At 39.1% G+C, this 27,715-nt stretch overlaps 2 protein-coding genes across 3 annotated transcripts; both read right to left on the reverse strand.

Annotated features, from left to right (window-relative positions):
• Positions 1 to 1,863: 1,863 nt before the first annotated feature.
• LOC137182880 (putative adenosylhomocysteinase 3) lies at positions 1,864 to 13,499 on the reverse strand. Of its 2 annotated transcripts, none has more exons than XM_067589439.1 (16): positions 8,465 to 8,571; positions 7,791 to 7,928; positions 7,473 to 7,573; positions 7,273 to 7,375; positions 7,072 to 7,166; positions 6,207 to 6,313; positions 6,007 to 6,123; positions 5,856 to 5,919; positions 4,990 to 5,078; positions 4,812 to 4,882; positions 4,606 to 4,700; positions 4,400 to 4,498; positions 3,826 to 3,894; positions 3,650 to 3,728; positions 3,418 to 3,538; positions 1,864 to 3,297 (listed from the first exon to the last, which is right to left on the reverse strand). In XM_067589439.1, the coding sequence occupies exons 3-16, from the start codon at positions 7,569 to 7,571 to the stop codon at positions 3,291 to 3,293; spliced, it is 1,215 nt and encodes a 404-aa protein (XP_067445540.1). In that variant the 5' UTR covers positions 7,572 to 7,573; positions 7,791 to 7,928; positions 8,465 to 8,571; the 3' UTR covers positions 1,864 to 3,290. The 2 variants fall into 2 exon arrangements, with proteins under 2 accessions (XP_067445540.1, XP_067445541.1); XM_067589440.1 differs by lacking the exon at positions 1,864 to 3,297 and adding an exon at positions 13,215 to 13,499 and having other exon boundaries at positions 3,414 to 3,538; positions 8,465 to 8,576.
• Positions 13,500 to 16,774: 3,275 nt separating this feature from the next.
• On the reverse strand, positions 16,775 to 26,996 carry LOC137182881 (muscarinic acetylcholine receptor M2-like). Its single transcript, XM_067589441.1, has 4 exons — positions 26,876 to 26,996; positions 20,663 to 20,896; positions 19,561 to 20,430; positions 16,775 to 17,839 (listed from the first exon to the last, which is right to left on the reverse strand). Exons 2-4 carry the CDS (start codon positions 20,831 to 20,833, stop codon positions 17,528 to 17,530), a joined length of 1,353 nt encoding a protein of 450 aa, XP_067445542.1. The 5' UTR covers positions 20,834 to 20,896; positions 26,876 to 26,996; the 3' UTR covers positions 16,775 to 17,527.
• Between the last annotated feature and the right edge of the window lie 719 nt (positions 26,997 to 27,715).

Raw genomic sequence — 27,715 nt, forward strand, 5'->3', positions numbered from 1 at the left:
TGTACTCTATATTATTGTGTTACTTGTCTGCTACATTAAAGATATTTTACACTAATCTCAACTGTGTGTTCAGTCACTTCATGGAGTATGTTGGAGATTAGCTCAGAAAACTGAGAACAGGTGAAATGCTTCAGAAAGGTGATGATGATTTATTGGTGCATTTACTGTCATTGTGGTAAAACAAGAGTCTGGGAAAGAGATATGTGAGGTAAATTGGTACAGTTACACTCTAAAACCTGGGCTGTATTATAAAGTGTTACCAAATATTTTGTCATAATGCACATCAGAGAGGGAGGAAGGAGGAAGAAGAGCGAGCGTTAGTGACTCACGTTTAGTCTGTTGCCCCGAAGAAACACAGTGTACTTTTCAATAAGGATCTTCAGCCACACACACACACACAAACACAGGAAGACTCTGGATTACAGTAATCCAGGAACAAGGGGGGGTATTTTTAGGACTTCATGATCAGAGACACACAGGATGCAACTATTGAAGAAAAGTCATATGACCAACTGGATTTTCTTAGAACAGAGTTAATTACGTAGCGTCTAACAGGAACCAAAACTAATCAGTTAATCATATATAGAGCTACTGGAAGTGTCAATGTCATTAAAATCAAATCAGCTTTTTCTTCTTCTTATCAATTAAACCAAATAATGTAAGTGGCGGCCTTTCAATAGAACCATAACTGCAAATAAATGAAATAAAATAATGGTATTTCTGATACAAATTAAACTAACATTTGCCAAATTATCAAATAAAATGAAATTACAAGATGACATAGTATAAAAGAAACTTACTCTAATGTGTAGAGAATTGGATAAAGGAAAATTTAGCACAGATGGAGGACACACACACACGATAAAACAAGGCCAAAGGAGGTTGACTAGCTCTATAGATATTATTTTTTAAATGTTTAAAAAATCAGAAAGGAGGTAAAACAAAAAGGGAAGAAAACAGATTATAAATTGCTTTGTTAAATACATAGAGATGATGTTGATCATCAGCCATGACAGTGAATACAGAGACAGAGCAGACAAAAACCCTCATCGGCCTCTCACTTTTTCACACACTGCAGCCTTTAACCTTGTGGAGACAATAATCACATTTTGGTGTTTGTGGTCGTTATGATTAATGAGGCCAAAGACGGACAGACAGGGTAAGAGTGAAAACTGAGCCCAGATAACCTGATTTGTAGAGTTGATGTTCTTTACCGTACGAACAGAGAATCAGCTCCACAGCGAAGGAGAACAAGGTCTCTTCTCTTATGTGTTCAGACTTAAATTATATCTAAAATTCAGTCACTGTAGACACACACCAAGGAGGGCAGCATATGATCTGATATGTTAAAAATACTGTAGTTTTAACATGCTGCACATATATAAACCAAATATGCTTTAACAACACCCTGTTCAAATATAACTGTATGCAGGTTTCCATATTTTCTTCACAACAGAGAGAAGACACTAATGATTCATGACCTGGGCCTGTGGAAGAAACCGATGACCAGTAAAGACCAGAACTGCATTTTTGTATGACACATGAAAATAAAACGGTTTTTAACCCTCACATACTCTGACCCCTCAAAATTAGTCTCTATGCCAAACGTCTTAAGCACAAATCTATTTTTTCATCCATAAATACCTCATCAGTCAAAAATAAAAGGGTGATTATTCTATAATTCATCTTTCAGAGAGCAGAGAGAGTGCTTTCAATGAATGTTAATGAATGTGCAGAATGCATTTTTGAAAGATGGTTTTTGAATTTCTGAATAACTACAGGTCAAATTCTATGTATAAAAATGTGTATCAGCTGCACTTTTTTAAAGCTGAAATATTTCCATTTTTGTATTTTTTAAGTCACTTTAGGAAAAGTCACACAATTTCCAGTGTTTGGGTCAAATTTGACCTGAACAGTATGTAAAGGTTTAATCAAGCCTCTTAATTCCATTTTTTATCTTCATGATAATGGTTTGATTTTTTAAAAAATGTCCTACTGACAGTTTTTGAATATTGAATGAACATTTGTATTGAGTATGAAAATATTTTTTGTGTTCACACATAAAGTATCTGCCTTTATCTCCGTCCATCTGCCACTGGATCCTGGATTTATCTGTCATCAGCCAAAAACTTTGCTGTTATGTGTTTGAACAGGGAGTTGAGTCAATGATAAAAATATACTGAGAGCAGGATAAAACAAAAAACAAAGGCCTTTAATTGTCAGAAAAATGATCAATTTTGTCCTCTAAGTATCACACAAACACAATTAGTGCTCTGACGCCCCCGAGTGGGGAAAAACACTGTACTGTAGTCATCCTTTATGGAGAGAAATTTAAAGCTTAATGGCAAACTAGAGATGAATCCGTCTTTACAAGGTTGTGTGGTTGTAGAAATTGATGTGTGAGTACAGATCATTTAGGTTTGTTTCTGAGAGGTTTTAATTCATACTTCCTTTCTTCTTGTTGGTTTTAATGAATCATGCTGCCTTCCTTGTTCATAGTTTTAATGCTTTATGCAAAGCTTTGAGCACTTTGAGTTGGCTTTTTGCCGCATGAATAAACTTTCCCTGCCTTGCCAAGTTTTTGTTATATTGAAATTATAAGACAAATGTGAAAAAGCTTTGAGAAAGAGAAAAACTGAGTTTTTATTATAATTTCTTATGTGTGCAATAACACCAATTATGTTTATAGAGCATTAACTCAATAAATCTCAAACTCAAAAACTCAAAAATGTCAAGTCTCAACAAGTTATCAGCTCCATATTTTGAACTATCTGTGATCATATGTCAATTACCAAAGAGTTGATTGTCAAGCACATCTGTAATAGATTAAAAGACTGTCAGGAGCCTCAAGTTAATATTACATTTATGTAAATGTGTTTCTCCCTCACTGATAACCAGCAGATTTTCAGCTGATAAAGTCTTGATGTTAGTCTACCTGCCTTAATTAATAAATTGTATGGTATTACAATATTGATATTATTCCAATTATAGGAGTAAATAAGTATTAAGTAAATATATTCAGCACTTTGTGTTTCATTTAAACTCTTTCAGTCCTCCACATGAATTCAGTAATTTTAGTCTAGACATTGTGTACATTTATAACCAGGAACAGTGTAACACAGACAGAAAAATCAGTGAACAAAAATAAAAGGTCTCCCCTCAATATTCAGTCTCAGTGAGATTCAGGCAGAGAGGGCGTCATCGCTCAGTCTGCAGGAACGTGAGAGGTTTTCCATCATCAAAGTCCTCAACAGGAAGAGCTTCTGTCTCACCGCCTCATGTCCAGAGGGTCAATACCTGTTTGAAAATGCTTCTTGTTAGATACTAGAAATAAAATGTGTGTGTGTGTGTGTGTGTGTGTGTGTGTGTGTGTGTGTGTGTTTTGTTGTGTGTGAGAAACATTGTACTTGTCTTCACCTGTAGTAGTTGGGTTTGAATGGCCCGTGTTTGCTGACACCCAGGTACTTGGCCTGTTCATCAGTCAGCTCTGTGAGGTGAGCGTCAAACGCAGGCAGATGGAGATTGGCCACATATTCATCTGAAAATGTACGCAAGTTTAAAAAAAAATTAAATTCATTTTTGTACTATATAAATAAGAAAATACAATGCATGTTACAGTTTTTTTATAGTGTAAGAACTGAGGACTTGCCCATCTTCTTTGGCAGCAGGTAGACGTCCTGTTTGTATCGTCCCTCTGGGGCGTTGAACAGCTCTATGAGAGCCAGCGCCTGAAGATGAAAGTCACAAAACTGAAGCCTCTGACTCTCACTTCCTCTATGAAACATTTGGAAAATGATAAGGATAAGATAAAACATATTTCCACACCTGAGTTGTGGCGGTGATGGAGAGGATAAACGAGGGCACTGTGGAGCAGCTCAGATTCAGCAAACGGCCCTGAGAGAAAAAAAACCAACAACAGGTGTTATAATGTAACAGCAGCCACTGATAAAGACTCCTGAAAACTGTCTTGTGTCAAATAATTGTAATAATATAGTTCAACACGGTCTTCAAGTACCCCTCTATCTTTACTTGTGTCAACCTGATCCAATTAAAGGCTACACATTTTAACAATGATGTTCAGGTAAATCTGTTCCTGTTGCTAATCAGCATTACAGACTTAATTAATGGTTTTGCTTGCTGTAATTATTCCTCTTCTTGAGGATATCTGAGGTTATACTTGAGGTTCATCTGCTTCTAATATACTTGACAATACATAAAAAAAAAACTAGAAACATGCTTTTACTTGAAGTAAAATCATCTAAATCAACATTTTGTGTCAAGTGGTGATGTGTTTTGTGTGTGTAATGAATAGGATGGTCTTCACTGTGGGGCTATATTTGACCATCTATGTGTTTTATAACAACAATAATAATAATAATAATAATAACAGTATCATCACCTCAGCTAGCAGGACTATTCTCTTGCCATCAGGCCATATAACATGGTCCACCTGAGGCCTCACATGCTCCCACCTCAGCTCCGCAGTCCGCAGACTCGCCTGAGAAACAAAGAGTGTATATTTTACACACACAAGCATATACAGGCCTGAACACACATGAAAACCACACACAAACACACATACACACACACACACACTATTCATACCAGATCTATCTCTGTGTTGGAGTGTCCCATGTTGCAGACTATGCAGCCGTTCTTCATTCTGTCCAGATGTTCCCTCCCCACCACGTTTTTATTGCCTGCAGATAAAACAGAGATGAAGTATAACATTGATATTGTGTTGGAAAGCTAACTGAACTGTATCAATAATAACAGTATTATAATAAGACTTGTTAGAGGACAGCAGATACCTGTGCAGGTGATGACCATGTCTACCTGCCTGACCACTTCACTCAGTTTGATCACTCTGAAGCCATCCATGCTGAAAGGAGGAGAGAAGGGGACAATATTTCATGACGTTGTATTACAATGTGCTGCTGAAAGAGGGAACCACACTCCACATCTGATAAAAGCTTCCTCTGTTCATACCAGCCCTGAAGGGCACAAATGGGATCCACTTCTGTGATGTATACAACAGCACCCAACGCTTTCAGGGCAGCACAGCAACCTTTACCAACCTGCAAGATGGAGGAAGAGTGGTCGGTGGAGGAGAGAAGAGAGAGAAGGAGGAGATCTAAATTTAAGGATTTTAATGAGGTAATTTGACTTTTTGTTGTCAAAAAACCATGTCAGGCACAAATTATTATCCCAAGCAAAGTATACATCTCACAACAAGTCTGGAGAGGGTCTTAAAGTATTTTATACACTATTGGGTGGCTTATCTGTCACATTCTGTCTTATTTTATTAGTTGATGTTCATTTTTTGTATGTAACTGTAACTATAGCGGTAAAAGAAGTGTTGTGAAGTAAAAAAGTACAGTATTTCCCTCTGAAATGTCGTTGAGTAGAAGTATAAAGCAGCAGGATTGTCAAGGGCATTAATATGTTGCTGTAACAGCCTCCATTCTGGGAAGACTTTCCATGCAATTTTGGAAACTGGCTGCAGGGATTTGTTCCATTTTGGTCACGAGAGCATTACTGAAGTTTGGTGATATTTGCAGTTGGTGTTAGAAATAATCCCAAAGGTGTTAGATCTGGTTGAAGTCAGGGCCCTGTGCAGGCCAGTCTAGTTCTTCCATACCAAAGCCATTTCTTCGCTGGCCTGGCTCTTTTGCAGGCGGTTATTGTCACATTAAAACAGAAATCTGTCTCAAACTGTCGCCACAAAGTTGGAAGCACATTGTATAAAATTTCAAATATTCAAAAGAAAGACCACAGACATGTTCATATACCTTTGGGCATGTAGTGCACATATATTACACAGTAGGACTGGATACATTATTTTTTTTACTGACCTCACCATATCCGCACACCGCCACCTGTTTTCCTCCAAACATGATGTCAGTGGTTCGCTTCAACCTGAAAGTAGAGTTCGACACAGTCAGGTTGTTGCTCTGTACTCCTCCAGTGTTTTTACCAGTTTACCTTCACAACATGATTCATTACCCGTCCAATATTGACTCCTTGCAGCAGTACAGGTTGTCAAACTTCTGCTTGGTCACAGAGTCGTTAACATTCATAGCAGGAACACACAGCCGACCTGCTTTCGACAGCTGGTACAACCTGAAACACAGGCGGAGATGTGTTTGTGACATCTGGACTTTATGAACTTGTGGAAGATCATTCAAGCTTTATGTAAAACGGACCGATAGACTCCTGTAACACTCTCCTCCACGATGCCTTTGATCCTCTTGAACTGGCTCGGGTACTTCTTATAGATCCAGTGGGTCAGGTCGCCGCCATCATCCAGAATCTGGCAAGAGTGAAAAAAAAAAGGTTTATGCCTCTATGTCACAATAGCCCTTCAAACTGTGGTTGTTAGACAGAGTGAGCTGAGAAAATCATTAAAGGTATAGTTCACAAAAATGCAATAAAACTTAATCTAAACAGATAGTTTCTGTGTAAAGTTTGGAGATATTGTCTGTCACTTTGTACTGAACACTATTTGGTTTTTGGAGCTCAAACCACCAAAAATTTACATTAAAAAATTAACAATATCTCTTCAAATGTATTGAACTAATCCACAGACTTAAAACTTTTTTACTACAGATTTCAGGGAAATGACAGGAAATTTATTTGTACAGAAAGTCACATTATAGTTTTTGTTTGATATTCACGTAAAGAGTTGACCATGTGAACTCAGTATACACAGTAAAGTAAGAGAAATAGTGACTAAAACGCTCACTTTAACTAAAAATAATTTAACATAACGTAATTCCAAAAAACTGATCTAAAACTGAGAAAAACAAGCATTTTTGTACTAATCAGTCAAAAATAGTAATTTTTAGGGATACAAAAATGTATTGTATTTTTTAAATTAATTTTGTGACTTGTCTACCAGTCACATGTGGTCAAAACTGATAACACCACGTTTAGAATATTTGCATATTTTATGCTTTGGGTGAAAGAAAACTTTAAGAAAATTTTAATTTAGTTTTTGACTAACTGTCCTTTCTTTAGTCTCCCTGTCCAGAGCAGCCCTGTGGCAGATAACTATTCTTATCACAGTACCATGTTGGGCTGCCAGGTATCAGCTCTGACACATCGGTTGATGCACCACCAGAAGTCGTCCTCTGACTCTCCCCGCCACGCAAACACCGACGTGCCTGAGAGGGAATGAGGGATAAAGAGCAGTTGATGATCCAAAGAGAAAGTCAGGAAGTATGAGGAAAAAAGATAAGTCAGGAGGAGGAGCGGCACAGATGGTCGTACCTCCTTCAGCCAGAGCTGCAGCCACAGTGTTCTGAGTGGAGAATATGTTACAGGCCGCCCAGCGACACTGAGCCCCCAACGCAGACAGAGTCTCAATCAGCACCTGCGAGAGACCATCAACACACCATTAGATTATAAGAAAATATAGTATAATAACAAATAAATGCAATGCTCAGTGTGTGTGTGTGTGTTGAACTCACTGCTGTCTGTGCAGTGATGTGTGTGCAGCCCACCACTTTGGCTCCAGCGAGAGGCTTCTCCCCTCCTGCTCTTTTCCTCAGGACCATCAGTGCTGGCATTTCTAAATATCACAGATGGTGACGAATCACATTCAATTTAAGGACGGCCATCATGATTACACACATACTTTATATTATGGCTTAATATTCTCATTTTATCTCCTCTTCTTGTGTTACTTTTCTCTTTTCTCTGGAGTCCTCTTAGATGGTCGCTGTATAAATAATATTTATTTTGTGTATTTTGTGATGACATAAACAGTGGTTTTGAAGATTCCTCACCTTGCTCTGCGATTTGGATTTCTCTGCGTCCAAAATCAGCCTGTTTGATGTTTTTGATGCAAAAGTCAGAAAAGCCCTTGGAGTTCTTCTGAAGCTTGTCTCTGGGAGTGGACTCATCCTCGGAGCTGTCACTGCACACTGCAGCACAGAAATCAGGCTTTATGTGTAAATATATTCAGTCGATGTGATGCAATGTCCAAAAGCAAACATGGTTAAAGTATAACAGAGTAATACAGAGACACATGATGTGTTGGATTGCTTGAATAGTATGAATTGGCTCTGGTTTCCAGCCCTAATTGTTGTTTCTAATGCAGTGTTTAGAATCAGACTCCAGCTAGGTGACTCTTTTCTCTGAACCTTTGAAGTCTGAATAAACTCCGGCAGTGATTGACATGTTTGAGAAAGGCTCACAGAGCCGATTAGGACCAAATTAAAGAGACTTAATTCTTCAGAAGACTTTTCCTTTTAATGAAGGTTTAGCTGAAGGAGAAAGCGTGAGGCTAATCCTCAGGGCCTGTAGTTCTCGTGCTGCTGGGATCAGAACCAGCTCTCTAGATCCGTTTATATATCAAAGACATGTGACCAAGCTTAAGAGCATGTGTGTGTGTGTGTGTGTGTGTGTGTGTGTGTGTGTGTGTGTGTGTGTGTGTGTGTGTGTTTGCATGTTTCCATACCTGAACTATAGCTGTCTGTAGATGACTGTGAGATGGACCGAGACAGAGAGCGGTGACCAGCCTTGATGGGACGTTTGTTGAATTCTTGTTTCTGCTCAGTGAGCTGTATTTGCTAAAAAAAATAGAGACACAAACACACAAAACAAACAGAGTCAGATAGAAAAAAAAAAAAGCACAAAGTGTCTGCTGTTATTCCCCTGCAGGTCACAAGCGGAGACACTAATCAACTCAATGCTTGAAACAGTTGACAAAATTGCACATGAGCACCTCACTTCACATGGATTTTCTTAATTCTTCCACCTCCCTGCTCACAGCCTGCCACTGTCATACATCCTCTCATCTATCTGCTGCTGTCTCACCATCCAGTGTGGCTCTTTGAAGGCTGGGCTGCTGCCACAGGAATCCCACTTGGCCATGTCCGCTCCCTGGCTGTTCACTCTGCCTCTGCTGCCTGAGCCTGAGCTTCAAGTCCAGCTCCAAAAAAAAAAAAATGACTAGAGGCTTACTGCGGGGCTTATTCCCTCCTACTACAATCTCCTGCTGCTATGGTGGGAATTTTGACTTTTGCTCTTCTTTCTTACCCATGTGTATGGGCGTGCACACACACCAACCCAGACACACCCCTGTGCTGGTCACATCCTCCCACTAAATCAGAAACATATCCAACTAAAATAACTGGAAAATAGGGCATATCCACATATTTGACTTGCCCTTGACAACTATTTTTACTGTATTTGTTCAGCGTTGTATTGTTGTTGTTGTAGTGTTATATTGTATGTGTACTCATGTTGTTGTGTTCATAGCTGAAAACCCAATAAAAACTAAAAAATATATATAAAAAAAACCCCTGAAACATATGTTCTGAGTGTTCGGAGCTTTAAGGCTGCAGGTTGGATGGGATCATTACAGAGTTAAGCTGGTAGCTATGCTTTCAGAAAGGATCAGCATACTGCAGCTTTATCATACTCTTATACAAATATACATACACACACACACACACACACACACACACACACACACACACACACACACACTCACACACACACACACACACACACACAGAGGGAGTACGACTCAGTCCATGAGAATGTTGTTTAATGTCTTTTCTGACCCTGGAGGGAAATGTGTCAAGAGAAAATAACATCACACAACATCATCAGAGTTATTTGGGCTTTGGCTTTTTAATTTTTAACAGAAAGCTTGTGTTACGAAATTGGGGGGTTAGAGTTTAAAATATGCAGTCATTTATAAGTCTGGGAGGATTTATTGAAAGACGCTATCAAGTTTTAATCTCTCTTTTGCAAGTCTCTCAACTTTAAAGAAATTAAATACTAAATCACTGATGTATCCCTTAAAGGAGTGCCTAAGTGTCTAAAATCTATATTCAAAGACTCTTCAAAATGTATAGATTGATCCTCTTTTTGATTGAGGTTTAACCTGGAGTCCAAACACTGAAATGTTCTGATCAGAGTTAATAAACCTCCAATTAATCTGAAATGCAAACAAATAGAAACAGAGTAAACACGTTTTTTACACTTTGTGCTAAAAGGAATACAACATAAATACCAAAATTTTTACATTAAAATTGATACAAGTGTGCATCAGGTCAAAACCATACACATTATTTTCAGTTGGAAACTGATTAAGATTGAAATGTTTGCATTTATTGTAATATGGACATGTTGTGCAGAGGAGTTGAACCCAAATGATTCAGGGTTAAAAAAATATGAAGTTGGGTCTCGGTGACATGGAAAAAAATAATATCTCGATAATGAGGTGATCTTGTTCCGATTTCAACAAGGTATGAATGAAAAATCATGAAGTGACTTTTAATCATATGCAAACTGGACTGAAAGTTAAAGTCAAACTGTAACTTCCAGCTGACAATTTCAGTTATTTCAGAAATCATTTGGGAACCAATCTGGCTATAAGGTGTTAAATCAGACAACAAAAGTGTGTATTATGGTTCAAAATCCCAAATAATAATTATAATTACACATATGTCAACATAATCATTACATGGGATTTTTGCTGAAAAAAAAAAAAACAGAAAGTTGCCTTAATTTTACGTTCAGCAATAGGAATATAAATTGCTTCTTACACTGTATACAGCCTTAACTGTGTATCTATATGGATTTCATATTCAAGTCTAATGCCTTCAACTAATTACATGCATCACAGATGCATCAGTGAAGTAAAGAGAGGAAGGCCTCACGATCAGTAAGGCATCTTTCATGCGGTGCTGCCACTCAAACTGAGCTCTCACTTCCTCATTAGGAGCAATTAAACCTGAGATGCTCATAAACGTTTGCAACAAAGATGTCTGCAGGAGTTTCTGAGGACTCTGCTCAACTCTCATTTAAGTTTGATTTTTTTTTTTTAAATAACATGACATCATAAAGAGGAATCCTATTGGCCTAAAGGTTTAAGATGCTGACCATGTAACAAGTCTGGTTCAAGACCTTTGTTGCATATCATCCCCCTCAATTCATGTCATGTCTCAACTGTAAACTATCTGATAAAGACACAGAAACAACACAAAAACACTTCAAAACAGACACACAAAGTAACAGTTGTGTCATTGTTCTCTTTGAGACGTTTGTGACCTTTAGACAAGGTGATATGTTGAGGTCGACGAAGCCGGTCAGTCAGTCCGATACAAAATGATTTCCTACCAATTATTAATAGCACATTTTAACAATACATTTCACATAAATTAATCACTTATCATTTTATTTGTGATCCTTTCTTCTTCACAGCAATCTAGTTTGGTGACCTGACTTACAACAGTAGCAGCCCAACATGCTCCGCTTTGAGCACTTTGGTTGACACAAGTTTCAAGTTTCTTTTTTTCTGCACATTAAATCCAAATTGGTCCACCTTGCTGACCTGCATGATTGAATATTAACACAATAAATCCTGCAATCACAGAAACAGAAATAATTCCTGAATTTAAGAAACTTATAAAACACAATAAAACACCAGCAGTCTAATAATTTTTCAGAGCTGATGTTTGTTCAAAGAAAAAGTTTTGACTCTATTTTTATTCTAAGTAACAATCACTTGAATGCAATTGCATGAATACAGCAGTTATTTCGTGGCACTTACTCAAGCAGCTGTTTAATCTTTAACATAAAAGGACATTAAGCTGTGACTTGGAGCAATGTGAAAGTTAACTTAATGATCACAAAACCATCTCTAACAGGACTCAGAAATCCAGTTGGAACTCAAGCCAGCAGTTACTGTGAAAGTACAATGAAAGCCCATAATTTATGGCCTGAGAACATCTGAATTTCTAATAACCGTTTGTTGTCATTTCTTCTTTGCCCTTGAAGTCGATTAAGCACAAAACCTGAAAATTCATAGTCGTAGAGGTTTAAAAAGCAGGTGCAAAGTGTTATTTTTCACATATTCCCATTAAAACAGCTTTATGCTCACTTGTACCCATAATTCTATTAAATATTTGACTCGCTGCCCTCCAAAAGCAAACTCCAAAAACTTTCACAAAAAGAGAACAACTTCACTTCTAAAACAAAAGCAGTGATACCTTGATGCAGATGGACTGCACTGCCTCCTGGTCCTTTGCTTTAGTTATGTTCACTAGACTGTACACTTTCTTCATGCTGGCAGAGCGCTCTCACAGCGACCACTCAAAGAAACCCGCAGAGCTGCAAGCTGATGCTGTCAGACTGCAGACTGATTACAGAGTTCACAGAGTGACGCTTTATACCACACCCTCACCCAGCAGGCCCAGGTGACAGGTGGAGAGAGGACAGAGGGTAAGAAAAGTGATCTTTGTGAGGCTAACAGCAAGGAACTCTGGGAAAAATATAGCGGAGGGACAAGTTAAATACTAGGAGGAGAACATGAGTTATAAAGGAAAGAGAAGCTCAGTCGAGTGTTACTTGGGGCCACAAATGTGTATGAGTGCATACAGCAAAGCACACTCTGCTCTCAGGGTATGTATTAAATAGACAGCAGAGAGATGTACGTACATGACCATACATTCATGAGAGAGTTTGTTATTGAGAGAAAGAAGAGGGCAGTCGCTACAGAACAGAAGAACCAGCCAAGTGAAAAAACACAAGCCTTAGTTGCATTCAGGGACACAGAAGGCAGCTTAGGTTTCTTCAAGTAAATCGGACAATAGAGCTGGACCTACAGAATGAGTCTTTGTTTTCTGTCCGCTAAATGACTAAAGCAGCTCTGCAGGGCTACTGGAAGTCTGGGCTGAGCGGTGCTGAAAGTACCACTCAGAAAATAGTCCACTGTGACATTGGAGGGGGCTTTGTAGATTGGACATGAGAAGTCAAATTTTGAGTTTAAAAGACATTGACATTTACTAAGCAGGTGGGACCTAATAAAAGACAATATCAGGTTACATTACGGGAAAGGTGTTTTTGAAGCTCCACCTGCACTATGAATCAAACATATTAGCTAAAATAATATATTTTACTATTATATATTTTTAAATCTCTCTTACACATCCCCTCACTTTATGTAGGTGCAAACAAATTGTTGGAGTTAAGTCTGCTTTGTCTTTTCAGAAGGACAAAAAAGTGCAATATGTGTGTGGGTGTGCTGGTCAAATATTCATAGAGGCAACTAAAATCATTAACAGCCTGAGTAAATGCAGATTCACGCTTCCTGCAGAGTGCTCTTACAGATGCACGTCCTATATAATGTTTTGTTCTAGAAAGGCCTGGCAAACTCAGTCAAAGTCAGGAAGTGAAGAAGTGTCCGTGCTCACCATGTCAGTCTTTAGCGCTTCAGTGACAAGCTCTTCTGTCCCAGCCTCTGTCACCTCTTCCCCCTCTCTGTCCTGACCCTGAGGTGTCCGTCTGCTCTCTGCCGCCTTCAGCATCTGCAGCACGTTTGGGCTGCATTTTACCTCCTGATCTTTGCTGCTCTCCTCTGTGGCAGCAGAAACATCCTGCCCTGCCTCTCCATCCAGCTCCGTAAGTGGTGGAGGATACTCGTCAGGTAGTGTCAGGTCCTCCCGGGAGGTTCCTGTCTGCTGCTTTTCCTCTGCCATGACTCCACTGGCGGCTGTTGACGAAGTGAATCAGATTCCTGCTCAGGTGATCTAACAGCGTGACCAGGGGACAGCCCAGCCATACTCTGCCCACATACATCTGATATTTCCTCCTGCAAGGAGCATGTTTACTCTAAACAGAAACAGCTCTCGGGTTACTTTGACCAAACGTAAAGTAGATAATTAGTCCTGGATGCAGTGTGTACAGTGTAAACACTGAAGTGAACACGGATGTCTGTCACAAAGTGAAATGTAATCAGGAAATGTAGGAATGTAACTTTTTTCTACCAAAGTGACACAGACTGTAGGTAGACGTGGTCTTTTGCACTAAAAGCTTTTCTGTTTTTCCTTGATAGAAGTATTAATACTCAAGTCCTCAGGCGTTTAAACTTGCAGAGCTGCATCTTGTTGTTGTGTTGTCTTTGATAACACTGGATCAAATCACCATGAACGCAAAGACATGAGTGCAACGCAAACAGAGGGGTACATTATAAACAAACAGGCATGCTGATGTGTTTACATTAAACCCCATCAGCATCAATAGTGGCCCCGTGGTGACCGACTACTTCCCTTTATGCCTGAAAGACGAGAGACTCCATGAGCTGCGCCAACACTTTGATGTAGAACTAAGCTTTCATCAGTGGAGGGCGTCATTTCTGCTGCAGGAAACCACACCAACCACTTCATATTGTGTTATGCTGAAACTGAGGGGTCGTTTTGAGTTTACAGGAAGTCAAAGAAGGTAAATATCTAACAGCTTTGCTAGCAAGTTGTAGCAGGTGCAGAAACTTTTTCTCTTTCCAAGTGACTGAAAGACACAATGTTACAGTGGCCCTGAGATGCAAAACACAACAACATAATCATGATATTACAAAATGAAGTGTCTGTCAGCCATTAAGAGAATGTCTCCATACAAATCCAAACAATTTTAGAAAACACAGAAATGCACATTTTATATTTAAATGCATCTCTGTAGCCCCATGTCCTGTCTACTGCTTCAGGTTTGTAACTGAGGAACCAGGAACAATCCAAACCAAAGTTTTCTTTTCATTTTACTTTATCAATTGAAAAAATAAAATCTAATCTGTTATATGTTATGTAAACATGCAACTGTGTTTGCTGTGCTGAAAACAAAAGAGTATATTCTGGTTTTAATGCTGGATGTTGTGAGAATTGGTATAAAAAGTATAAATGAGAGCATTATCTAATTTAAGTTATGATCTTTCGCATCTGCATTACATTTTGTGTAAATTTAGTGTTAGATACTATCTTTGGTTCTTTGCAGAGAGCTACTAATAAACGTTGTGTTAATTGAGAAATGATTAATTATTTGTGCTGTGATTGTGTATCTATTCTATTCTAGCATTTTTGAAAGGTTTTGTTTTCTTTCACAGTGTTAACTGGAAATAGTTACAGTTTTCAGGTTTCTACCACTGGACTTTCTGATGCAGGAACATCAGACATGCTTTTTCTTCCACTAGAGGGCACAACAGGTCCACAGTTTCCAGAGGGCTTTTCTAACAGCTACATCAGAGAAACCTTATGTCCTTTCTTTCCTCAGTGTGAAGATTTCAACTTGATTCCTTCTGGTCTGTTTCTGTGTATTGACAGGAAGCAGGAGAAGTTTATGACTGTCAGAGCAGAGGGAGGAGCCAAATCTGTCTCTGCTCCTCATTTCTATTCAGTGAAGGAATTTCAGACTGGGGTGTTAAATTAGGAGAGGTATAAAAATGTCCCTGCTAGTGGCCAGTAGGATGCCCACAAAGGTTTTGTAAATTTTTTCATATGTTGTTGTTGCTGGGAAATAACTTTTAGGCTAATATAAAAGAAAAGGGTTCAGTGATTTTTTTCCCCATGGGAAGGTCTTTTGTTCTGTCTTTCTTCCAGTAGTTCTCTTTCACAACCAAACTTGTGTTTATATGATCAGTTTTATAACAGAACATTCAAAGTTCAAGTAACCATACATTTAAAAAGTACAATTGTACATTCAAATGCAATGAAATGCATCTGTCCTGGCCCTGTCAGACCTTAAAACTATATATAAATAAGAAATAAATTAAGTAAAAAAAAAACAAAAAAACAATACATAAGAGATCCCACAAATAATAAATCACTGTGAGTCATGTTAAGTGCTTACTGTTCAGTAATATAACCGCTTTTTTTTGAGCTGGCAGGTCCGAGCTCTGATGCTCTGAATGCATTTATCTATATGAGAACATGCATGTGCTGGCTGGCTGATGTCCTCCATAATACTTATGGCCTTCTTTCTGCAGCATGAGGTGTAAATGAACCTGTGGCAGTGATGTTCCTGTGATTTTTGTAGCCATTTTTACTGTCCTCCTCAGTTGTTTGTGGTCTTGTTCAGTCAGGTTGCAGAACCACACCAGTATGCTTCCAGTAAGGATGCCCTCTATGGTAGCCAGGGTTTTAGGGAGAGGCTTGGAACGTGCACATAACATATTTTAACTGCTGAAACTTCTTGTTTTTGGTTGCCGGTAGTGTGGATTTAGTTAAGTGTGTTGTAATTTTCACTTTTACCACTTATTTGTGTCCAGGTTTATGGGAAACTGAGCCTGTTCTAGTGAATATTAAGCAGAAATCAGGGAAACAACCCACAGATTTGTCATTGGGCAATAACAGATATGCAGACACCTGAGGACAATTTGAAGGTCTTTGGACTTTGGGATGAAACCAGAGTAATATCCAGAGAAAAACATGCTTCCTGTGTATGTAATCTCTGTTCTGTATGCCAAATATAATTGAATCTTTACTCACTTTGCTGTGGAGTATCTTTATTCTTGTTTAGGACTGAGGACTGAACCAGAAAGGGGACGGGTAGCATTGCTTGTGTGATTTACATTATTGCTGTTTTATCTCCTGTTGTGCACCTGCAAAGACAGATGGTTACAGGTACAAGAGCTGCTGCCAACTTACCAGCACATGTCCCGCCTTTGTCAACCATCTTGAACTCAGCAGAGTCAGATTGAGCAGAGTCAGGATTTACTCAGGCTCCCAATCTTCGTCAGTCTTTCTTGCACAGTGACTAAACCGCAACCTTGTTTTTCTTTGACCTGTCATACTGATCTACTCCTCTGGGTTTCCTTCTGTCACTGCAGTTTGCAGTTTCTCATCAGGTAGCAGCAACAGGAAATGGGCAAAAGTCCAGTTCAGTCTCATGTGGCGGAGCCAATGAATCAGCCTCTAAGCGTTTATTCTTTGCACTAAGCAGTTTAATTCTGAGCACACTTGAGTGACAAAGAAAATGACACTAAATATAATATTCTATCATTATCTCTTTTATTATTATGTTTTTTTAAGGAAATCATTTTAATACATGAAGGAAGAGGGGAAGGTATGGACAAATATCACATTTGGGCTCATTTCACAACACATCAGCTTAATAAGAACTGGTTTAATCTAACCAGAGAGGAAGCATGCGCCGCACAAACACACTGATTTGCGTGTACACACACACACACACACACACACATAGACACAAACACACATCTGGCTGATTTTCCATGTTTCACAGCACAGTGTCACTCCTAATGGTTTATGCAATGGCAGTAACAGTGTCTTTCTCTACAGCATATTATCCCAGACAAACCGATTTTAGGACAAAGTTAGAACTTATACTGTATTACTGTAGTTAAATTACGACAAACAACATACTGCATAAGCTCATATAGAAGGAGCAAAGAGGAAAATGTCCAGTCAGGGTAAAAGCACACACTCTACACTCAGTCAAAAGTACTTCACAATAAACTGCACTCATACACAAATGCATTGTCTCGACAATTATAATACAATGCCATGTCTTTTTAAAATCATTGAAAATTAAGTTCATAGTACACTTGTAAAAGTAAATACACTTTTTTTTTCAATGGAAGTGGAAATAAGTTCCACCATTGAAAAATAAATTAAGTGCACAATAAGAACACGCTCTATATTCCAGTATTTGTCACATTTTACAAGCTGCATCACATTAACTTGGACTCAGTCATGAACATGAGTCAGTGTTTGCGCCCTCATCGTGCGGTGCGTATGTTCTTGTACTGGCACAGAAGCAGGTGCTTGAAGGTGTTTTTGAAGGTGGCGTTGCACAGGGCATAGCAGGCCGGGTTGATGGTGCTGTTGATGTAGCAGAGCCAGTAGCCGATGGTCCAGAGAGAGTTTGGGATGCAGACGGAACAGAAGGTGTTGATCAGGACCATCACGTTGTACGGTGTCCATGTGGCAACAAAAGCAACCAGGATGGCCATGATGGTGCGCGTCACCTTTTTCTCCCTGGAAGATGTGCCTTTCTTTTTCCATCTTGCCACAGCAGTCTGCTTCGACACCTGGGAATGGACAATAGATAGAAAATAGATTTATTTCATTGATAATTTTTAAAGCAATGTCAATTATATTGTTTTTTTGGCCACTTGGGGGCAGCTACAAACACACCTTTGACATATTATCACCTTCCAAACCTGTTATGGCTAACGTGTTAGCAAACAGTTGCCCATCCAGCAGACAAAGATTAACATTATCATTCTTTTGCTGTCATTTCTTTGGCAACCTGATGAATGTAAGTCCAATGTTTATGTTGCATTCATGTGGTGTCACAGTAATCAGAAAAATGAGATCTCACCTGGCAAAATTTACACAAACACCCCTTCAATTTGGAAACAACAACTTGGAAAGTCGACAAAAATTTTGGTACATGACTTGCCGAAGGTTGACATCATATACGCAGAAACATGGCGGATGAAAGTAAATGTTTGGTTGATGGCAAGAAACTTTTTACTATTTCATGTATTGCTTATAAATTTTTTGTTCACATGTAATTTGTAATATGTTATTAGATTGTAACCATTAGTTGCTGTCCACGTAGAGTGACCTAGATTAGTTAGAAAAGTTATTTATTAGCATTAACACTGATAACAAGTCAGGTAAAGCAATATTTTAGTGGTTTTAGAGAATGTACTGGTGCAACAACAAGTCTGGGACAAAATACAACGCATCTTCTTTGTAGCATCCATGTTGTTTCCACATTACAACTTAAAAGCTTGTAAACACACCAAAGTCAGAAAAACGACTTCCCAACTCAGGAAATGGGACCATCCAAGGAGCACATTAATGCAGCATTATTTTCCTTTTAGCTCTTTTTTGGTGTCCACCAACTCCTGGGGGAAATATCTGGCTCTTTAGCTGCTAGTTTCACCAGCTACTTTGTTTGTTTACTATTTGGTGCTGATGAAAGAGGTGAGACTGAACCAAAACAGTAAATTTCAGGGCTGTAAAGCCAAAACAATGAACTGAAAGATGCTAAAATGCTCTGTAGAGTTGAGGGGAGCTGCAGAGTCAGATGATAACTCTCTTTGAGTCCATCGCTACGAGTGACAACTTTCACAAACATTTTGTCATTTGATCATTCTTAATTGTTAGTATAATAACAAGACTAAGAGTCCATGCGTGCAGGTCTGTCAGGCTGAATTTAGGCACAGCAGAGCGTACATTAACATGCTAACATGTTCATAATGACCATGCTAACTGATATTTAACAACCATGTTCACCATCTTAGTTTAGTATGATAGCATGCTAGTATTTGCTAATTAGCACTAAAATTCATTAGTTTTGCAGGTATTTGATTATAAAGTATTGGACAAGTTGAAATTTTGGCCTGATAATGTCACAAGATTAAGAGTTCAGGGATCATCAAAGTTATTACAATTCATCCTGAGAGGGACATGAATATGTTTGACAATCCATCAACAGGTACCATACATGGTAAGTGTCAACCTCAGGTAGTGCTGGAGGAAAATTCAGGGCATCACCAAAGTCTTTACGATTCATTAGGATTTAATTGAAATCCATCCAATATTTGTTGAAATATTGCTGAGATTTCAATTTGGACTAAAGTGGTGGACCAAGCGAGAGACCGACATTGCCATTGCTAGCACCATGGTAGCTAGCAGGGCTAAAAATATTGATTAAATCAGATTTGTGATTGATAACTTATTATTTTTAGTCATTTGAAACATGATGTAAAGGCTTGTGTACAGTAAACAAATGTACCTTAAACAGTGTCCTTGTGGCCATACTTTGTCTGTCAGCAGCTGAGGTCACTGGGGAAGGTGGCTGTGTTGGGTTTGTCTTTTTCCCGCCATTTGATCCTTTCTGTGATGAAGCAGAGACCTCAGTGTCCTTAGATGTTGAAGCATGGATGCTGTCTTCCATTGTGTCCTCCGGGTCGGGTTTTTCTTCCTTACAGGGACCACTTCCGTTCCTCTGCTGCAACATTTCCTTCTCCTTCCCATCTCTAGCCTCCCCAGGCTCCTCTCTTGTTGTGATGCAGTTGTTCTGGTTCTCACACCCATCATCCTGGCTGTGAGAGGGACCTTCTCCCAAACTGGTACCTGAAGTCTTCCTGCTGTTCCTCCTCATGCGGCTGCGGCTGGCCTTGGAGATGCGCCAGTAGAGGTGGATCATGATGGCCACTGGCAGGTAAAAAGCTGCTATGGCTGTGCCAAATGTCACCGCTGGGTTGGAGAAGAACTGGATGTAGCACTCACCTGGCGGCACTGTTCTCCCGCCCACAATGAACTGCCAGAACAAAATGGCTGGAGCCCACAGGATGAAGGACAACACCCAGGCCGCGGCGATCATCAAGCCTGCCATCTTGGTGCTGCGGCGTGCTGGGTAGCTGAGTGGTTTGGTGACACAGAAGTAACGGTCAAAACTAATGATGAGCAGGTTCATGACTGAGGCATTGCTGACAACATAATCAACAGCCAACCACAGGTCACACACCACCGCTCCCAAAGGCCAGTAGCCAATCACAATGTAGACAGTGTAGAGGTTCATGGAGCAGACACCAATAATGAGGTCTGCACAGGCCAGGCTGAACAGGAAGTAGTTGTTGACGGTCTGCAGGTTCCTGTTCACCTTTAGAGAAACAACATGGAACAGGCTGTCAGATGCTAATCTTTTTTTCTACAATGTGATGTGTGTTTTCTCATTTCTATTAGATTACCACTTTGCACAGGGTTGCACATGCTGTATTTGTTCTCCTATCTCTCTTCTCCCATGTGGGAGCTCCTTTCATGGTGTCCAGTGATGGATGTTTGAATCACAGTCATTAATCATATATGATCAAAACAAGAAAATAAATCCAAACCTTTATAGAGAGCATGACCAGGATGTTTCCGATGACAGTGATCAGACTCAGAGATCCAGCCACCAGGATGATGAGCACTATCTCCACAGTCGTGTATGGGCTTTTAGAGAAGAGGCCGGCATTATCACCACTGCTGGTGTTGGCGATGTGAGATAAATTCAGAGTCTCCATTATGCCTGTTCTTGGAAATCCTTCTCACAGATGTTTCAAGCTTGAGTCATATTTGTGCAAAGTCTGGCAAAGACAAAGAATCAGCAACTGTTTTAATTATTTTAGACTGGTCTGAGTGTGTGTGTGTGTGTGTGTGTGTGTGTGTGTGTGTGTGTGTGTGTGTGTGTGTGTGTGTCTGTGTGTGTATTCACCTGTCAGCACAGTCACAGAGGCAAAATTGTGTGTAACTTTCAGCATGTAAATAGTTGGCAGGTGTTTGAGTGTTTTTGAGCTTACAGCTCAGCCCAGGTGTGAACAATGGACAGGTGAGCAAATAAACTCCAGCAGCTGTATTTAAAATATATAGCACTATCCCACATCCTCATATCAGGAATAACACATTAAAACTAGTTCAGAGTTAACACAGATGTGGTATCTTTATACTAGTACTGTAAATAGTATCCGATGCTACTTAAATAAACACTTTTTTTTCTACACTGGTTTGAGTTATATCTATGCTTGAGCTAAATGATTTCCTTACCAAGCTACTCTCGTCTCCTACATCTTAACCGACCTGAAAGTCTTAACTCTGATCAAATCTGACCTGACAGGTTGAACAGGACGATGTAACAAGGTTACCTACACCTCGAGAGAGTTCATTTGAATTTCCCATTTGGCCTTGAAAGTCACAAAATGCCCTTTGAGAGTATCTAATCTGTGCATGAGAGCCAATTCAAAAATGTCAAGTTGTTATCTTGATCCTGCAGGCATAGAGGAGTAATTTCCTAACAACAGCTCTGCTCCTTGATGTGAAAAAGGTCCAGCCTGGGTCGAAAATTGGATTTTCATTTGGAGAGCTACCAACTATGTCTGTATACATGTGTGTATACGCTCAGGCTTATGTATTTGCTCTTCAAAACAGATGCCCAAATAAACCTTAATAGGAGACATGGTTTTAATGTCAAGACAGGACATGTTCTCTGAGGCTACCTGCAGAATCATTTCTGCTTTCTGAGAGAGAAACATATGGAAAAAACTAATTTTTGGGCACTAGAACTGTCTATTCTGTGAGTTATGAGAGACTGTTTCAGTGTGTTTACAGACAGATGTCCACTGGGGCCACCCACGCTAAAAAACCCAGGCGCTCATGATACTGTTTAGTGCTTTGGATAAAAGCATTGTGCAAACAACATATGATATGCACACAGATTTACCTGTTCTTTGTATCCCTAATGCATTGTGTATTCAAAAAAGGCCAAAGGCTATCAAACTGACAGCAAAACACCATAATTAAGGCAAAGTATGATTACCGTACAAGAGGAGTTACTGTGCTGGAACAGGACTGCAACTATACACAACATAACACTGTGATAAACTGATGTTTTCTGATCAGAAAATCAATGTAAAGACACTTAGATGAGCCCATGAGGGTCAGTGTGTACTGGTAAAACCCTGTAAGTGACTCCATTAGGCCACATGATAACATCATACTGTACCTGAGAGATGTTTCCTTCCTGCTCTTACAGGCAGATGAAACTTCATTACAGCATCTCTAACTCTATCACTTACTCATCAAAGACCCATTCTGGACCTTTTCTGTTGCAGACAAGAAAGAGTGTGTGTGTGTGTGTGTGTGTGTGTGTGTGTGTGTCTGTGTGTCTGTGTGTCTGTGTGTCTGTGTGTGAGTGAGGGTTCAGTTTAGCTATAATTCTCAGGTCCAAGTCATGACAGTCTGAGATTCTTAGGTTTTAGCTGTGAGGACATTTTGGACTCATCTGGGTAAGCAGTCCGCTATAATTAACACCCAAGACATAGACTTACCTAACTTTACTTGCCATATGAAAGGGGAGGACTCCAAGTTCCAAACTTTCTCTGGTATTATTGGGCAGCCCAGATTAGAGCAGCCATGCATTGCTTCTCAGACAATTCCTACAATACCCTAGGTCACAATGGAAAATGTCACTACATCTCTATTACCCCTAAAGCTCTATCTGTATTCTAATACATTTTAAAACTTGCTAAAAGAACCCATTTGTCAGGAATACTATAAGAGTCTGGTGCAAGATACAAGCACACTTAAAGACAGTGTCTGATATATCAGGCTTTAAACCAATATGGTAGATTTTCTCCAGGAAGAGGTGACTCTGGCTTTAGATTTTGGGCAGAGGGAGATTAGTAAACTTATGGGTATGTATAATGACAATGATATATTTTAACATTTTGATGATTTGCAAAGAACCATTCAAAACATTTCTTCAAAAACCTACAAATTAGGAGTTACATTAAACAGGTCCCTTGTACACCTCCTCTGTCTAGCCTTGGAAAGGCCATACTAGATCATCTTCAAGGTCGTGGCCAGGGGTCCTTTTAATATAAACTGACTGTGATAAATCTAAAGAATCCTCGAACAACAATAGATTGGCTTGGTCTATTAACTTAGATGTAGAAATCTCTGAAGATGACTGGAAGAGAGTTTGCCAAGATGCACAAAGCCAGACTATCAACACCAGATTTAAACTGATACAATTTAAGTGGATCATGCATACATACATAACTCTCTCCCTGTTACATCGCTTTGATAATAATAATCCTGATTTATGTATTAAATGTGGCCTAGAAGAAGGCACATTATTCCACTGCCTTTGGAGCTGCCCGAAAATGTAAAAAATCTGGGAAAATCTCTATTGGGTTGCCTGTCTGCCCTCAGGTATTGATTCCTGGACTGCTTCCACCTGAAGTAAGACTGTCAGGTACAAATAAAAAAATAGTTATGATGCTTAATGCTCACTTCAAGCTCAACACTGTATTGCAGCAACCTGGAAGAGCACTGAGGCACCTACAGTTGAACATTGGTTTAAAAGTCTTTCCAACTGTTTAGCTGTTGAAAAACTGACTTATGCCACCACAGGGAAAATACAGAGCTTTTTAAAATATGGGGACAATTTATCAAATATCTTGAAAGTTACCTATCAAGATATTTGCTGAACACTTGAAAATGAGAATGTTGTAATGTATAAAGATAATGTAATATTATTCAGCATAACAGTTACATCAGAATTGCAGGGTTCCCTCTTTTCCTGTGTGTATGTGTGTGTGTGTGTGTGTGTGTGTGTGTGTAGACTTTTATAAGTGTATCTGTTGTGTTAGTTATGAAAACCCCAATAAATATATTTCCCAAAAAAGCAGTCTGTTACATTAACCAATACATTTCAGGTTAAGAGTTGGTTTTTGGTTGAGGTTAAAGTTAGGTTTGCAGTTTGGCATGTAGCTGTTACAGTGCAGTTAATGTTATAGTTAGTCTCTAGGGAATGAATGTAATGTCAGTGCAGTGTCCTCTAAGCAGTGGTATTTAAAGTGGTAATACCACAATGTAAAAAAGACAACTCAGTTACAAGTCATGCACTGATTATTTTTCTAATGAAAAAGTACAGAAATATCATTAGAAAAATGTACTTAAATATCAAAAGTTATTATTCTGCAGTACAGGCAGAAGTGCTGTACTGTTAAATACAGTATTTACTGATTTTTTTTAATTTTATCTCTGCTAGATAAATATCTAAGCAGCATTTAAATGTTGTCGACAGTCATGGTAGACTTAATTTTACTTAAAGTTTAAGTAATTTAATCTATAGCAATGTATCATATTTACCTCATCATTTGTTTTGTATATGAAATCTTAATCTTAGTAAGTATGTGACTTGTAACTATAGCTGTCAGATAAATGTAGCAGAGTACAAAGTACAATATTTCCTCCTGAAATGTAGTAGTAAAGTACCAGTACCTCACAATTTTACTTAAGTATAGTACTTTAGCAAATGTACTTACAGTACTTTTCACCACTTCTCCTAAGGAACAAAATGTGTGTGCATGTGCATGTGTATAGGTGCATGTGCATGTTCATACGTATGTGTGTGTGTGCTTTGGTATGATCATCTGTGAAAGCTCATATAGACATATAGGCAGTCAGGTCTACATGCTTGGTGTTTCATTGAATTTAGAACATATTTGTAGAAAGATGAGGACTATCAGGACAATAAGGCTGATATTCAACTCTACTACTTTTGACATAAATTTACACTAAATATGAAAAACAACATGTTTAATAAGTCAGAGTGAAGAAGCTTCTCTTCTCTTTAATGGGAGATCTCTGCCTGCTCACGAGTCCGTCCTCACTTCTTCCCTCCGTTCACACTAATAAGACCTGCATTACTGGACCTCCCTAATTGTTATTCGGGGCTACTGGATATAGTCACAGAGGCAAACATTATTTCTTTGACAGGCACAGAAACATTTAGACAATTAGATCCAGCAGATGCAACAGCTGTACCGGTAATATCTGGCAGGGTGAGCTCAGCTTTAAGAAGTCTGTACTGTCTTTGACATAATGAACAATACAACAGTCAGCTACAAGAGTCAGGAGTTATGAGAAGATGAGATGAGAGGGTAAAACAAGGGGCTTGTTTGCAGAGACGAGAGCAGGTGTGGAAGCACATCTGAGTACACAGTTTCATCAAAAGGGAGATTTAATGGGTACATGGATCAAAGAGTTTTTTTTATTATATGATTTCAATATAGATTTGAACCAGATAAATTGATTTTATTGTGTGCTTTGTATTTCAGGCCAGACATGTCTCCAAGTGGAAATCTGAGAGACTGTAGATGAAAATTACACAGACAAATTGGTATTAATTAATCCTATTGTATGTTAGTAGAGGTAGGATTTCAACTCAACCAACATGCATATTATCGAAGTGCTGTTAAATTTGTAAAAGCAGCATTTGACAGATTTGAAGTTGTTTTTTAAGGCAGTATTTTGCAGCAAACATTCCTGATGTTATTGCTAGTGTGTCCTGAATCTGTAAAGTGGGAAATTTCACATGAACCTGAGCTTTGGCCTCGCACAGCAGTGTAACAGAGAGAAGAGAAAAGCCACTGAGCCAGAAAGAAAAAAGCGCAGAGAGGAGGAAAAAAAAATTACAAATAACAGAGTGACCAGGGTAGGAAGGACTACAGAGTAACACAGAAAAGATAAGGTACAGGAGAGATAACACATAGAGGAAGGAACATGGGATACACGATTAAATATAATGCAGCTGCTTTCCAAAAAAAGAGAGGTGACTTCAGAGGGAGTCCATCTGATGGGACAGGAGTAGTTAATGAGCAAAGATGAAGAAACATAACTTGATTTCATCTTGTACGCCAACAGTATTTCAGGGAGGAGCTGCCTGTTTGAAATCTAATTTCCCTCTTAAAGACAGACGCAGTGTAACCAGGGGGATTCCTTGGGAGCAGGGAGACTGGGGAATCCAGTTAGGATCTGATGCTGCTGGCTGACTGAAACCTTTCAGCTCAGGACAGAAATGAAGATAAACATTTGAAGAACGGCCCTAAGGGAACAATAAAAAAAATATTTCTAGTCTACACTGAATAGTGGTTTCCTCTGGAAACTGAAGCTGAAAGCAGAGTGCTGAGTTACAATCAATATATCAATACATCATATTCCTAGAATTCTCCTTTTGGCATGTCTGTGAGTTTACAGTTACATTTCAGTCTCTCGTGGTTTGAACATAATGCTCCTTCAATATTCCTTTATATTAAGTGACTTCCTCTGGAAACTGAAGCTGCAAGCAGAGTGCTGAGTTTCAATCAATATATCAGTATATCAATATATCAAATTATATTCCTGGAATTCTCCTTTTGGTGTGTCTGTGAGTTTACAGTTACATTTCTGTCTGTCATGGCTTTAACATATCAATCCCTTAATAGTCCTTTACATTTGTGCAGTGTATAATTTTGTCCTCATTGTACTTTGAGCGTCTTTTCAAATAAATCAAGCAGCATAAGAAAGCTTCACGTGGTTATTAAAAGTCACACCGCAAGGGAATACACATGGAAATCACAATATAAGAAATACATTGTCCAACTTTAAAAGATCTGATGAAGGTGTCTGTTAGTGGATCCATATGTTAGGGTACTGGATGTTTTCTAAAAAAAAAAAAAAAAAAAAAAGGTGTCCTTACCTGCTGAAGTTTAGCAGAAATCCATAGAGAAATGTTATCTTACCTAATCTGCAGGGAATGATATGAAGGAGCTGTTCTAGTTTTGTCCATGTTAGTCGCACCTCTGTCGACACACTGGAGCAGAGAGAGGAGCAAAAGTAACTCGATGTTGATGTCGCTCCTCCTCTGACAAGAACCAGTCTCTCTGTGTGTGTGTGTGTGTGTGTGTGTGTGTGTGTGTGTGTGTGTGTTAGACAGACAGAAAGAGACACTGACAGACAGAGGTGGGAGGGGTTATAGGGGCTATTAATGACTGTTGTGTTGTATCCCTAAAGCGAGGGTCGCGAATTTGAATAAACAAGAGACGGAGACAGACAGACGGAGAGAGATGTTTGTTTCAGGACCATGGAGAGCACTGGCCTCTGCAGCACAAACACACCATATTCTCCTGCGTTACAAAGCTGCAGGCGATCAAGCAGAGAGAAGTTTGAGTGGCTGTGGCATGAAATAAAATGGTAGAGCACTATTAAAAAGAGGACAAAAGGGAAAGGGTCGCACTGATATTCTGTTGCTGCAGGACGTTAACCTTTAAGACTCTGTTGTTTTGACCTTTCAACCAAACTGGTGACGCAGTCTGCCCCAGTTGGTGGATGACCTTACTTTGATGGAATTACCACAGAGAATAATGGTCCCTCTCCACAAAACAATATTGCAAATGAAACGTGGGGCTTGCCATCAAACATCAAGGCCCCAGCCGGACATGTAAACATGATTTGAGATGAGAAAATATGAGATGATTTATTGTGGTTGTCTTGGTCCGGAATTATGGCACACTGATCATATCAACATTGGTCTGCTAATTGATTTGCTGGGATATGTTTAAAACTGTATAAGACTTCTGCAC

This window comes from Thunnus thynnus, chromosome 5, assembly GCF_963924715.1.
Source record: "Thunnus thynnus chromosome 5, fThuThy2.1, whole genome shotgun sequence".
Lineage (NCBI taxonomy): Eukaryota > Metazoa > Chordata > Actinopteri > Scombriformes > Scombridae > Thunnus > Thunnus thynnus.